At 43.5% G+C, this 14,229-nt stretch overlaps 2 protein-coding genes across 6 annotated transcripts in view; one reads left to right on the top strand and one right to left on the bottom strand.

The window, feature by feature from the left end:
• The window catches only part of tmem167a (transmembrane protein 167A), a 488,889-nt gene extending 477,445 nt beyond the window's left edge, over positions 1 to 11,444 (bottom strand). For 3 of the 4 annotated variants that reach the window (XM_085989392.1, XM_085989384.1, XM_085989395.1), the window contains exons 1-2: positions 11,220 to 11,270; positions 4,043 to 4,152 (exon numbers count right to left, since the gene is read on the bottom strand). In XM_085989392.1, the coding sequence (XP_085845518.1) occupies positions 4,043 to 4,152; positions 11,220 to 11,240 (131 nt within the window). In that variant the 5' untranslated portion in view covers positions 11,241 to 11,270. Of the gene's footprint in view, positions 1 to 4,042; positions 4,153 to 11,219 lie in introns of all 4 variants that reach the window. The other variant, XM_085989389.1, reaches the window with a different exon arrangement.
• Positions 11,417 to 14,229, top strand: part of xrcc4 (X-ray repair complementing 4) — a 583,131-nt gene continuing 580,318 nt past the window's right edge. The window contains exon 1 of one of the 2 annotated variants that reach the window (XM_085989376.1): positions 11,417 to 11,517. The gene's annotated coding sequence lies outside the window, so the exon portion shown is untranslated. The remainder of the gene's footprint in view (positions 11,518 to 14,229) is intronic. The other variant, XM_085989378.1, reaches the window with a different exon arrangement.

Here is a 14,229-nt window from a genome sequence, read left to right as displayed (position 1 = left end):
CGTATCCGTGCCGGCCATCAAGCCCTGTCTAATCTAATCCCATATTCCAGCATTTGGTCCGTAGCCTTGTATGTTATGGCATTTCAAGTGCTCATCCAAATGCTTCTTAAATGTTGTGAGGGTTCCTGCCTCCACAACCCTTTCAGGCAGTGAGTTCCAGACTCCAACCACCCTCTGGGTGAAAAAGTTCTTTCTCAAATCCCCTCTAAACCTCCCGCCCTTTACCTTGAATCTATGCCCCCTACTTATTGACCCTTCTACTAAGGGAAAAAGCTCCTCAGTATCCATCCTATCTATGCCCCTCATAATTTTGTACACCTCAATCATGTCCCCCCTCAGCCTCCTCTGCTCCAAGGAAAACAAACCCAATCTGCCCAGTCTTTCTTCATAGCTGAAGCGCTCCAGCCCTGGTAACATCCTGGTGAATCTCCTCTGCACCCTCTCCAAAGCGATCACATCCTTCCTGTAGTGTGGCGACCAGAACTGCACACAGTATTCCAGCTGTGGCCTAACCAGTGTTTTATACAGCTCCATCATAACCTCCTTGCTCTTATATTCTATGCCTCGGCTAATGAAGGCAAGTATCCCATATGCCTTTTTTACCACCTTATCCACCTGTTCCGCCGCCTTCAGGGATCTGTGTACTTGCACACCCAGATCCCTCTGCCCCTCCGTCTTGCCAAGGGTCTTACCATTCATTGTGTATTCCCTTGCCTTGTTAGTCCCCCCAAAGTGCATCACCTTGCACTTTTCCAGGTTAAATTCCATTTGCCACTGTTCCGCCCATCTGACCAACCCATCTATATCGTCCTGCAGACTGAGGCTACCCTCCTCGCTATTTACCACCCTACCAATTTTTGTATCATCCGCGAACTTACTGATCATACCTTTTACATTCATATCCAAGTCATTAATGTAGACCACAAACAGCAAGGGACCCAGCACCGATCCCTGTGGTACCCCACTGGCCACAAGCTTCCAGTCACAAAAACAACCTTCGACCATCACCCTCTGCCTTCTGTCACTAAGCCAGTTTTGTATCCAATGTGCCAAGGCACCCTGGATTCCATGGGCTCTTACCTTCTTGACCAGTCTCCTGTGCGGGACTTTATCGAAGGCCTTACTGAAATCCATGTATACCACATCCACTGCGTTACCCTCATCCACACACCTAGTCACCCCCTCAAAAATTCAATCAAATTAGTCAGACATGATCTTCCCTTGACAAAGCCATGTTGACTATCCCTGATTAATCCTTGTCTCTCCAAGTGGAGACTAATTTTGTCCCTCAGAATTTTTTCCAATAATTTTCCTACCACTGATGTTAGGCTCACTGGCCTGTAGTTTCCTGGTTTTTCCCTACTTCCCTTCTTGAATAATGGTACTACATTAGCGGTTCTCCAGTCCTCTGGCACATCCCCTGTGGCCAGAGAGGTCCTGAATATATGTGTTAGAGCCCCCACAATCTCTTCCTTTGCCTCACACAGCAGCCTGGGATACATTTCGTCCGGGCCTGGGGATTTATCCATTTTTAGGCCTGCTAAAACCGCCAATACCTCCTCCCTCTCGATGTTAATATGTTCGAGCATATCACAGTCCCCCCGCCCTATTTCTATGTCTACATCGTCCTCCTCCATAGTGAAAACAGATGCAAAAAATTCATTTAGAACCCTTCCTACATCTTCCGGCTCCACACAGATTGCCACTTTTGTCCCTAATGGGCCCTATTTTTTCCCTAGTTATCCTCTTACCCTTAATATACTTATAAAACATCTTAGGATTTTCCTTTATTTTGCTCGCCAGTGTTATTTCATGGCCCCTCCTTGATCTCCTAATTTCTTTTTTAAGTATCCCCCTGCACTTTTTGTACTCCTCTAGGGCTTCCTCCGTCTTTAGCCTTTTGTATCTGCCAAAAGCCCTCCTTTTTTTCCTAATCCATTCTCGTATATCCCCTGACATCCAAGGTTCCCTGTGGTTTTTGGAACCACCCTTGACCTTTACGGGAACATGTTGCCATTGTATGATCTCAATCTCCCTTCTGAAAGCCTCCCATTGCTCCGATGCGGATTTTCCTACAAGTAGCTGATCCCAGTCCATTTTGGCCAGATCCTGCCTTATCCTATTAAAAATCGTCCTTCCCCCAATTTAGAACCTTTATTTCCGGCCCATCCCTGTCCTTTTCCATGACCACCTTAAATCTCACCATATTATGGTCACTGTCACCAAAGTGCTCACCTACTAGCACTTTTTCCACTTGGCCGGCCACATTCCCTAGAATTAGGTCCAGTACCGCCCCCTCTCTTGTAGGACTTTCTACATGCTGGCTCAAAAAGCTCTCCTGGATGCACTTTAAGAATTCTACACCCTCTGAGCCTTTCACACTCTGACTATCCCAGTTAATATTGGGGAAGTTGAAATCCCCCATTATTATTACCCTATTATTTGCACATTTCTCTGAGATTTGCCTACATATCTGTTCCTCTATCTCCCCCTGACTGTTTGGAGGCCTATAGTACACTCCCAGCAAAGTGCTTGCCCCCTTTTTGTTTTTAAGCTCCACCCATATGGCCTCATTAGAGGAACCTGCTAATATATCATCCCTCCTTACTGCAGTAATTGACTCCTTAATTAATATTGCGACACCCCCTCCTCTTTTACCTCCCCCTCTGTCTCGCCTGAAGATTCTGTACCCTGGAATATTGAGCTGCCAGTCTTGCCCCTCCCTCAACCATGTCTCCGTGATAGCAACAATATCATACTCCCATGTGTTTATCAACACCTTCAGTTCATCCACCTTATTTGCAAGACTCCTTGCATTAAAATAGATGCCATCCAGCCTTGTCCTTATATATTTGCCCTGTCTACCAAGCTGACTTGTTTTTTTCTCTATAATTGGCAGCACATCACCCCCTATTTCAGCTCCCCTCTGTATCCCATTCCCCTGCCAAGTTAGTTCAAACCCCCCCCAACAGTGCTAGCAAACCGCCCCGCTCCCGTTCTGGTTCAGGTGCAACCCGTCCGACTTGTACAAGTCCCACCTTTCCCAGAAGCAGGCCCAGTGATCCAGGAAACTAAAACCCTCCCTCCTACACCAACTCTTTAGCCACGCATTCATCTGCACTATCCTCCTATTCCTATACTCACTAGCACGTGGCACTGGGAGTAATCCAGAGATTACAACCTTTGAGGTCCTGCTCTTTAATCTGTTACCTAGCTCCCTAAATTCTTGATGCAGGACCTCATCCCCCTTCCTACCTATGTCGTTGGTCCCAATGTGGACCACGACCTCTGCCTGCTCACCCTCCCCCTTAAGAATGCCCTGTAGCCGCTCAGTGACATCCATGACCCTGGCCCCAGGGAGGCAACAAACCATCCTGGAGTCACGTTTGCGGCCACAGAAACGCCTATCTGTTCCCCTTACGATAGAATCCCCTACCACTATTGCTCTCCCACTCTTTTTCCTCCCTTCCTGAGCAGCAGAAGCGTCCCTGGTGCCAGGAAGCTGGCTGCTGCTGCCTTCCCCTGGTGAGTCATCCCCCTCAACAGTATCCAACTTGGTATACCTGCACTTCCTGCCTGCCTCTGTTGCTCCGCCTGATGGTCACCCACTTTCTTTCTGCCTGTAATGCAATAGTGCCACAATGGACTTTACACAAGAGTTGGTGATCCAGAAAGATTTGCAATGATAAAGCTTTAACGTATGATAGATGAAATTAGCTTGAATTGAAGCTTTGCTGTTTTGTTACTTGCAGAGCTTCTCCTGGCCATTAAATTGACGTATGCACTTTCAAAAATCACAGCACAAAATGTGAAAGGGGTTAATTTGGGGATAAACTTATTGGGGACAACTATTATCAATTAACCTCCAAAGGCTGAAAATTGCTAGTCATTAGAGATTATGAACACCCAGTATTATACATATTTCTCAAATACAGCCTGCTGCATATGGCTATTTTTTCACTGCTGAAAAAAAAGTGTTCAAATGAAAAAGACCTTCAATTTCAATAATCTAGGAAACAACCAGAAAATATAGTGCACTTACCCAGTTTTATTCTTGTCCAGAACACTGGGAGCTAGTGCCCTGATGTAAGCACAGGTACAAATCAGGAGTAGTATCACTGTCAGTAGACTCTGAAAGTTGAAAATTGCCGACTGTAGAGATAAAAATTGCAATGAGTCTTATTTGTGTCCCATTGGAATACAGATTACAGCAAATTCAGACCTTTGAAAAATAGTATTGCAAACAAATAACTTAAATGGAATAGGAAAACAGGAATGTTTATACATCTTGGATAAAATGCAAGATTTGACTGTACTACTATAGTTTCATGAGGATTGCAGGGAGCACAAGGTAGAAAAAAATTATAAAAACAATGCAAGTCTGGTTCCCTTGAACCTTACAATGCTCTAGCATCTCATTTAAAGCCACTAACTACCCTACACATTCAAGAGTGAAATCCAACCTACCTGCCATCAGTTTTTTTTTAAACGTAAACATGAGGTGCATTTCCAAAAATACTTTCATAGTATCAATCAAAATACCATCAATTAGCCAGTCCAACCTTCAGATACAACTGGGATATAAAAAAAATTACAGATTTTATTCTATTAGTTCAGCATTTAAATCTTTTATATATCGTAAAACATACCAAATACAAACATCCTACTTTAGTTGCAGATGGAAGTTTTATAGCTAGACTGGCTATTGGACAGGACTCTGACCCATAAAAGTAGTGCTTTTGGAAATGTACTTACACTGCAAAAAAAGACATAAGGGGAGAAAAATGTTTAATACGGATAGGATAGACACTTGACTGCATTTTAGAAATGATTAAGCAAAGTGCTACATGCCAATTGTCCATGTATTCTGCACATTCAGCTTTAGAACCAGCGTATGCTTGTCCATATAGCCATTTAAATTATGAGCATAAATTTAAGCTTCCTGCATTCTTTGGAAGTTGCCCCAATGACCACTGTGGCTCAGTTTTAATGCACATGTGCCAACAGTGTTACTAGTCATCATACTTTGTAGGAGAGATTGGAATCTTAGGTGGCGAACAGACAACTTGGGTGTAACTTTGACTGCGGTCATGTTGTAATAATGTAGATTTAACTACTTTTGGTCTTTCTGTTGCAAAGTGCAATGACTCATGCACGTTAGCACTATGATGGGGATCAATTTAAGGTCTATTTGACAGTCTAAGCGAGTTGGGTTTGTGGTACTGTAGTCAGTAGAATGTGTTTTAGTTCCTAGTTAGATAATGTAGTTTAGTGGTTATGGTACTCGACCAGCAACCTAGAGATTGAGAGTTCAGATCTCATCAGGGGAAGTTATGAAGTTGAGGTACTGTATTATTTTTGCATCTGTTCACCGATTATTATTTAAAAAAAATTAAATAGTTTATTGTGGTGTACAAATAATCTTGTGAGAAATCACATAGTACAATAATATTTTAGGAGTCGTCTCATAAAATATACCAGCATATTAAACATCAAAACAGAATGAATTAAGGGTTTGTGATAATCGAAAGCTTTTGGGCATCAAAAGCAGCACTATAATCCCCAGAAAAGTTGGTGACATTTTGGGCTTTTGTCACTTGGCTCAGTCTTCACCTCAAAATTTGCTCAGGTTGGAAGGTTAGAAAGGGCAATTCCTTTTATGGAAAAAAAAAAGTGTCAACTTTTTTCTGTGTTTACCAGTGTTTCCAGGATACAGTGCTGCTAATACCCAGAGTGACTGGTGGTGGACAATTAAACAACTAACAGGAGGAGGAGGCTCCATGAACATCCCCAATGATGGCAGAGCCCAGCACACAAGTGCAAAAGACAATGCCAAAGTGTTCACAGCCATCTTCAGCCAGAAGTGCCGAGTGGATGATCCTTCTCGGCCTCCTCTGGAGGTCCCCACCATCACAGATGCCAGTCTCCAGCCAATTTGATTAATTTCATGTGATATCAAGAAATGGCTGAGTGCACGGGACACAGCAAAGGCTATGGGTCCAGACAGCATCCTGGCTGTAGTGCTGATGACCTGTGCTCCAAAACTAGCCACGCCTCTAGCCAAGCTGTTCCAGTACAGCTACAACACTGGCATCTACTGACAATGTGGAAAATTGCTCAGGTTGTCCTCTCCACAAAAAGCAGGACAAATTCAACCCGGCCAATTATGTGCCTACTCTCAGTTATCAGCAAAGTGATGGAAGGAGTCGTCAAAAGTGCTATCAAGTAGCACTTATTCACCAATAACCTGCTCGCTGATTCTCACAGTTTGGGTTCCACCAGGACCACCAAGTTCCAGACCTTATTACAGTCTTGATCCAGATATGAACAAAAGAGCCAAATTCCAGGAGGAAAGGTGAGAGCGACTGCCCTTGACATCAAGGCAGCATTCAACCGCGTGTGACACCAAGGTGCCCTAGCAAAACTGAAGTCAATGGGGATCAGGGGCAAAACTCTCCACTGGCTGGAGTCATACCTAGCACAAACGAAGATGGTTGTGGTGATTGAAGGCCAATCATCACAGCCCCAGGACATCACTGCAGGAATTCCTCAGGGTTGCAGTCTAGGCCCAACCATCTTCAGTTGCTTCATTAATGACCTTCCTTCCATCATAAGGTCAGAAGTGGGATGTTCGCTGATGATTGCAGTGTTCAGCTCTATTCACAATTCCTCAGATAATGAACCATCTATGCTCGCACGCAGCAAGACCTGGACAACATCCAGGCTTGGGCTGGTAAGTGGTAAATAACATTTGTGCCACACAAGTGCTAGGCTGTGACCATTTCCAACAAGAGAAAGTCTGACCACCTCCCCCTGGCATTCAACGACATTACTGTCATCAAATCCCCCACCATCAACATCCTGGGAGTTGTTATGGACCAGAAATTCAACACCAGCCACATAAATACTGTGGCTACAAGAGCATGTCAGAGGCTGGGTACTCTGCAGCAAATTACTTGTCTCCTGCATCCCCAAAACCTCTCCAGCACCTATAAGGCACAAGTCAGCAGTGTGATGGAATACTCTCCACTTGCCTAGATGGGTGCAGCTGCAACAACACTCAAGATGCGCCATCCAGGACAAAGCTGTCCGCTTGATTGGCAGCCCACCTTAAACACCCACTCCCTCCACCACCGGCACACTGTGGCTGCAGTGTATATCAACTGTAGAATGCACTGCAGCAGCTCGTCAAGGCTTCTATGACAGTACCTCCCAAACTTGCAACCTCCACCACCTAGAAAGACAAGGGCAGCAGGTGTATGGGAACACCACCATCTCCAGGTTCCTTTCCAAGATATACACCTTCCACACTTGGAACATATATTGCCGTTCATTCATCATCGTTGAGTCAAAATCCTGGAACTCCCGACCTAACAGCATTGAGAGTACCTTCAACACATGGACTGCAGCGGTTCAAGAAGGCGGTTCACTACCACCTTCTCAAGGGATGGGTAATGATGATAATAATAATAATAATAATAATAAAAAAATCAACTTTATTGTCATTGTTAGTGCACAAGTGCAGTACAACGAAATGTAGGCTTGCGGCTCCCGAGAGTGTACATTTAGATTAAGACACTTAAACATTCAACATTCATTTGGCTTGTAATACATTAACATAAACATAATAAAGTGCATTGGCAGATGTGCAGGCTTTAGAGTTTATTTGTGGAGTTCAGTAGGATGACAGCCCTGGGAAAGAAGCTGTTCCTAAATCTGATCGTTCGGGTGCGAATGCATCTGTTGCGTCTCCCAGATGGCAGGAGGGCGAACAGACTGTGGCTGGGGTGGGTAGGGTCTTTGATGATGGTCCGTGACCTCCGTAAACAGCGTTTCTGGTATATGTGCTCTATGGTCGGTAGCCGGCTATGCTATGCCAGCAACACCATATCCCAAGAACAAATTTGAAAAAAGTACAAGAACAGATCTTCATACATCGCAATTGTGGCATTCCATAGCGATGCCACCAAAAGCCAATGCCTGTTTTGACCTCACTTGTGGTTCAATTATCAGTGTGGAGATGCTCAGGTTCACAGTTCCTGTGCTCTGGAGATGCCCATTATTCACTATGGCCCAGTTTGTGTTTCAATGTTTGTATATTCAGCAAAACAGTCATAGTGAAAGGGGAAATTGGATGGAGAGGGGTCATAAGTAACACAAAGTCCAACTCTAATCAAAACAGTATTTATGGAGCCAATTCATGAATATATTTAAAATGGAATAATTCACACATTAAACAAACAAAACTTTCTATCTCTGATCATGCATTTCTAAACTGAGTAGATAATTATAATTATTTTGCCCCAGGAGCACTCTAGGAGCAAGGGCGCTAGTTTCATCCTATGTAATAATTCTCCTAAAAACATCCTCAAGTAGTGTAAAATAACTCAATCCCATGTTTCTTCTGAGAATATTTTACAATATTTTTGCAACCCAAAATTTTATGCTAATGAGAACTCAAATTTCTATGGAATTAATGCACCAACACACAGCTCTTGCAGTTTTCTACAAGGGGAGACGATCTTAAGATTAAAGCTAGGCCATTTAGGAGTGAAATCAGGAAGCACTTTTTCCACAGAGTAGAAGAAGTTTGGAACTTTCTCAGCCAAAATGTAGTGGATGCTAGGTCAATAAGGGTACCAAGGGATAGGGAGTTGAGGCCCCAATCAGTCATGATCTAATTGAATAGTGAAGCAGACACGAGGGGCTGAATGGCCTACTTCTGTTCCTAATGTTCAACACATATACATAATGCAAACTGAAAATATCATTGTTGAATAAAAATTTTTAAATCGCCCGAAAAATCTAGAACAGCAGAATCATCTCTAGTGTTCTGCTCTTGAGATATTACAGGCACTAGTGGGCCAAAATAATAAAAAAAGCAAATGAATCCTGTAAAGTTCTACTGCGTCTGCGCAACTAGTTCATTTTTGAATTAAAAATATCTGAAGCAGTATATTGGTGCAGAAGTTTTCAAAATGCCACAAAATTTATCAAGTGCCAAAATAATTTGGGGTAAGGAAAGCGATAAAGAGGTGAGAGCATGTCACCAGACTCTCCTAGAAAATACATCTTGTGTCTTCAATGTTTACATTCCATTCATAAATTTCTAAATCTACCAATTCTCCAAACTGCACTTTTGTATACTTTGTTTTTTCCCTCTGCAATACAATGCACAGCATGTTGGATATACCTGCAGCTTAAGCTACAAGCCTCTGTGCTACTACACTTTCAACATAAACATTTTCTTTCATGTGCCACAGGTTTATATAGAGCTGTTTGGCTGTCAGCTTATTTTTTGGGGGAGGGGGGTGGTAGGGACTCTCAGTTGTGCCATCTAGCTATGTGTTTAGTAGTTCACTGCATGGCCAACATCACAACTTGGCACAGTAAAAATCAAATGAGTTGAAAACAGAAATCCCATACTGAAATTAGAAATGGTAGCGTTTCACCATATTTCTTAAATTACTACACATTACTAGACCATCTCTAGCAATTACATCACTTCCCAGCCCTGCACCGTCACATCTGGAGTTCTCCAAGGATCCATCCCTGAGCCTCATCTACTTTTCCTCCCCTGCTATCCCTTGGTGAAATCAGCTGCAGACATGCAGCTTTATCTTTCCACCTCCTTACTCAACCCCACCACTCCGACATACAGACAGACTGCTTGTTTGATAACCAGTACTAGATGAGCTGCAACTTCATCCAGCGAAACACTGGGAAGACCTGATGTTTGGCCCCCCACCACAATCTCTATCCTCACCGTCACCCCCATCTCCTTTCTAGATTCAATTATTCCAATGCTTTCTAGGTTAGCTTTTCATTCTCCTTAACCTTTGGCTCATTCACCAATCTGCTGTACATTTCCTATGCTGCACCAAGTCCTAACTCACTCATCCTCACCTGACTTATGTTGGCCCTCGGTCCCCCAACAATTCAAGTTCATAATTAAATCCCTCCATGGCCTTACCCCTTCCTAGAAGCTTATCTAGCCGTATTCCCCTCCAAAACTGACGTTGGACTCTATTGGCAGCCTTTAGGTCCCATTCTATGGATTTCCTTCCCTAATTCCCTCTGCCTCTCCACCTTTGCCTCCAGAACCTTCCTTAAAACCCAGCTCTTTATCCAAGCTTTTGACTTCTCTAGCTCAGCAACTGTTTTTATTGACACTCCTGAAGCACTAGGAATGTTTTCTACATTTAAGGCACTACATAAATACAAGTTGGTGCTCTTAAAATGCACACAAAAGAACATTAACTATTGCAATCCTTTTAACGAGACATGCGGTGTGCACGCAACCTCTCTCCCCGGATTTTCAATTCCTGGCCACCTCTTTTTCAGGCAAGAAATGAACATTTTAAAATGCTGTCCCCACCCTCGCACCCGGCCCACCCCCACATTTCAAGGTAGCGAAGGTTTATCCGAGTAACCTATCCTTACAGCATGGAACAGTTTTCAGGGAATCAAAAAAAGCTATTGAGTAATCAAGCTAGTACAGGATCAGTAATTTTCTTGTTTATAAAAGTTTTATCACTAATAAGATTTGTTAAATAACTTAATACTAAATAAAGCAGCTCAAGAACAAAATGCCCCAGAAGGCAGTTAACAAATACAGCAAATACTATAAATATTTTACAAATGCCACTGAAACCAAACTTAAAATCAACATTATATTTAATGCATTCATAATAATAATGTGGTTAAAATGTGACAAGCTATGAGCTAGATCCCAGTCACTACTTGGAACTCAAATTTTATTAGGTGAACTTACTCATATCCCACAGCTCATCATCTGTCTCTGTATGGACAATATATTATATATATATGTTAAGCTTGTACCTGGGGACCAGAGAATAGTGAATATTATCCCAATACTCAAAACAGGAGCCAGGCTCGCATTGCGGAATTTAGACCAGTTAATCTAACTGATCCTGGGATATTTGTTGATGAACTGTTACACAAATATTTCTCGCCATTAGTCGGCGAGACTAAACATCTGCATCCAGCGTTGGCCACTCCGCAATTTTATTTACGACGACCAGTTGAGCCGGGTGAAAAACCGGCGAGAGCCTGTCACCTGGAAGCCCAGCCCTGATCCCACACTGACACATCACTCACTGCAAACGGGCAAAATAAACGCCAAGCTACCGGCTGGAAGTAGAGACACCAAGCCCGCACATCCTAACATGAGCTAATACGATAACTGACCGACCGACCTGCCGGCCTCCCTCCAACATCAACAAGACAAACGCTCTCACTCACCATTGTGCACACTTCATAGCCACATCACACTTCCGTCAGCCCGGGAAGTGACGCAATCCTCTTAGCATCAATTGGCTCGCTGGCTCCTCCGCTCTTACCTCCTGCTCTTGGTTTCGTCACAGCCGCACAATCTGATGACGCTGCACACACGCTTTCCGCGCGGATGGGTCAGGCTCGAGCACCAGTTTGTGGAGAACGTCATCGGAAGCTGCGCGCTTGGCGTGAGGCGCAGCGAAGCGGGATTGGCTGGAGGTGAGGAAAGTTTTAGGCTCGGTCTGATGTGAGTGTGAGCGGCGAGGTTACAGCGAGAAATGGGCGGTAAATGTGAACATAGAATTACACAGCAGTGTCACCATTTAAACGTAATGCAGTCGGGCTGTGGCGTTAAGTGAAGCCGCGCCTGGACGGTTTGGGTGTAGAAGGTACAAGTCAAGGGTTTAAATGGTTCTGTCAGCTTGTTATGAACTTTATTCGACACGAGTCCGCACTGTTTGAGCCTGGGTACATAAGAACATAAGAAATAGGAGCAGGAGTAGGCCAATTGGCCCCTCGAGCCTGCTCCGCCATTCAATAAGATCATGGCTGATCTGATCCTAACCGCCAATCCACTATGACAGGACTATCTCCTGAATCTAACAGAATTAGACACACGAAACAGGAGCAGGATCAGGCTACACGGCCCCTGGGCCCGCTCCGCTACCCACAGGGCTATGACCGATCCGAACCTAGACTCATGTCCAAATTCCTGCCCGCTCCCCGTAACCCTTAATTCCCTTTTCTTCTAGGAAACTGTCTATTTCTGTTTTAAATTTATGTAATGATGTAGCTTCTACAGCTTTTTGGGGCAGCATATTCCATGGACCTACCACCCTCTGAGTGAAGTAGTTCCTCCTCATCTCAGTTTTGAAAGAGCAGCCCCTTATTCTAAGACTATGCCCCCTAGTTCTAGTTTCACCCATCATCGGGAACATCCTCCCTGCATCCACCCGATCCAACCCCTTCACAATCTTGTATGTTTCAATAAGATCGCCTCTCATTCTTCTGAACTGCAATGAGTAGAGTCCCAATCTACTCAACCTCTCCTCATATGTCCATCCCCTCATCCCCGGGATTAACCGAGTGAACCTTCTTTGTACTGACTCGAGAGCAAGTATGTCTTTTCTTAAGTATGGACACCAAAACTGTATGCAGTATTCCAGGTGCGGTCTCACCAATACCTTGTACAACTGAAGCAATACCTCCCTATTTTTATATTCTATCCCCCTAGCAATGAAAGCCAACATTCCATTGGCCTTCTTAATCACTTGCTGCACCTGCATACTAACCTTTTGAGTTTCGTGCACCAGGACCCCCAGATCCCTTTGTACTTCAGTACTTTCCAGTTTCTTGCCATTAAGATAATAACTTGCTCTACGATTTTTCCTGCCAAAGTGCATAACCTCACACTTTCCAGTATTGTATTACATCTGCCAAATCTCTGCCCGCTTACTTAGCCTGTCGATGTCCCCTTGCAGGTTTTTTATGTCCTCCTCACTCACTACTTTCCCTCCCATCTTAGTATCATCTGCAAACTTTGATATGTTACACTCGGTCCCCTCCTCCAAATCGTTCATATAGATTGTAAAGAGTTGGGGACCCAGCACTGACCCCTGCGGAACACCACTAGTTACTGATTGCCAGTCTGAGAATGAACCATTTATCCCAACTCTTTGCCTTTTGTTAGATAGCCAATCCTCTATCCATGCCAGAATATTACCCCCAATCCTGTGATTTTTTATCTTAAGCAATAATCTTTTGTGTGGCACCTTGTCAAATGCCTTTTGGAAGTCTAAATACACTACGTCCACTGGTTCCCCTTTATCCACCCTATATGTTACTTCCTCAAAGAACTCCAGCAAATTTGTCAAACATGACTTCCCCTTCATAAAACCATGCTGACTTTGTCTTATTAAATTATGATTATCCAAATTATCCAAATATCCTGTTACTGTCTCCTTAATAATGGACTCCAAAATTTTACCTACCACAGATGTTAGGCTAACCGGTCTATAGTTTCCAGCCTTCTGTCTACTGCCCTTTTTAAATAAGGGTGACCACAGACTGTTTGTAATTTTTATACCCACAAAGCTTCCCAAACAGACGACATCACTAAACCCTGCACCATGCACAGAATAATACAGCACAGCGACCATTCGGCCCATTGTCCCTGTGCCGGCTCTTGGAAAGATGTTATTTGTACATTTTTTGGGGGGAGTACCTTGTGGCCCAGTCATCCAAACTTTAGAAGAATTTTTGTATGTCTCTTAAAATTATGAAAGCAACTTTACACTAGTGGTTTTCAAATATTGCTCTGTGGGGGACCCTGCAACTATTGCTATACCCCTGGGGATCTTTTGCCCTAATTTCTATGAGATCGTGCCAGTTTTTCATAGAAACACAGCAGTCATTGCAGAGCACATTTATATTTGCATGCAACAAAATAAGTAACATGAAAGTAAGTCACCAAATAACGGAAATCTGATGATAGAAATTTGATGAACTGCGTTCAGATATGCTATGTTTGCAATTGTATCAAAAACACAGCTACCCGGGGCCTGTTTTTTTCATAACTTTTATACTCAACAAAATGAACCATACCAGTTGTGGAGAATGGAACACTTTTGCACCATAAAGCTTTTTGTACTCTCTTTTTCTCAATAGGTACCTAACCCCAAACTTAGAGGCCTATTAATTATTGCAACATTGTAGCCACCCTGTACCCTTTGAGCTGCCCAGTTAGGGTAGTGGATTCACAGCCACAAAGATGAGCTTGTCGAAACACATTTCACTCTAGACTTTGGGAGGAAGATTTTAATTCTATCTTGGCTAGATTGAAGAGAGTCTCAGTGGTGAAAAAATTGCTATCTGACTGTGCCATCTCGTCCAATCAAAAGGCCTAAGTTTGTGGAATTTGTGCCTTAATTC

Source organism: Somniosus microcephalus, chromosome 1 (assembly GCF_052327205.1).
Source record: "Somniosus microcephalus isolate GS21.2 chromosome 1, FLI_Smic_1.0, whole genome shotgun sequence".
NCBI lineage: Eukaryota > Metazoa > Chordata > Chondrichthyes > Squaliformes > Somniosidae > Somniosus > Somniosus microcephalus.
The sequence above is the reverse complement of the archived record's forward strand: the minus strand, read 5'-3'. Positions and strand labels throughout refer to the sequence as shown.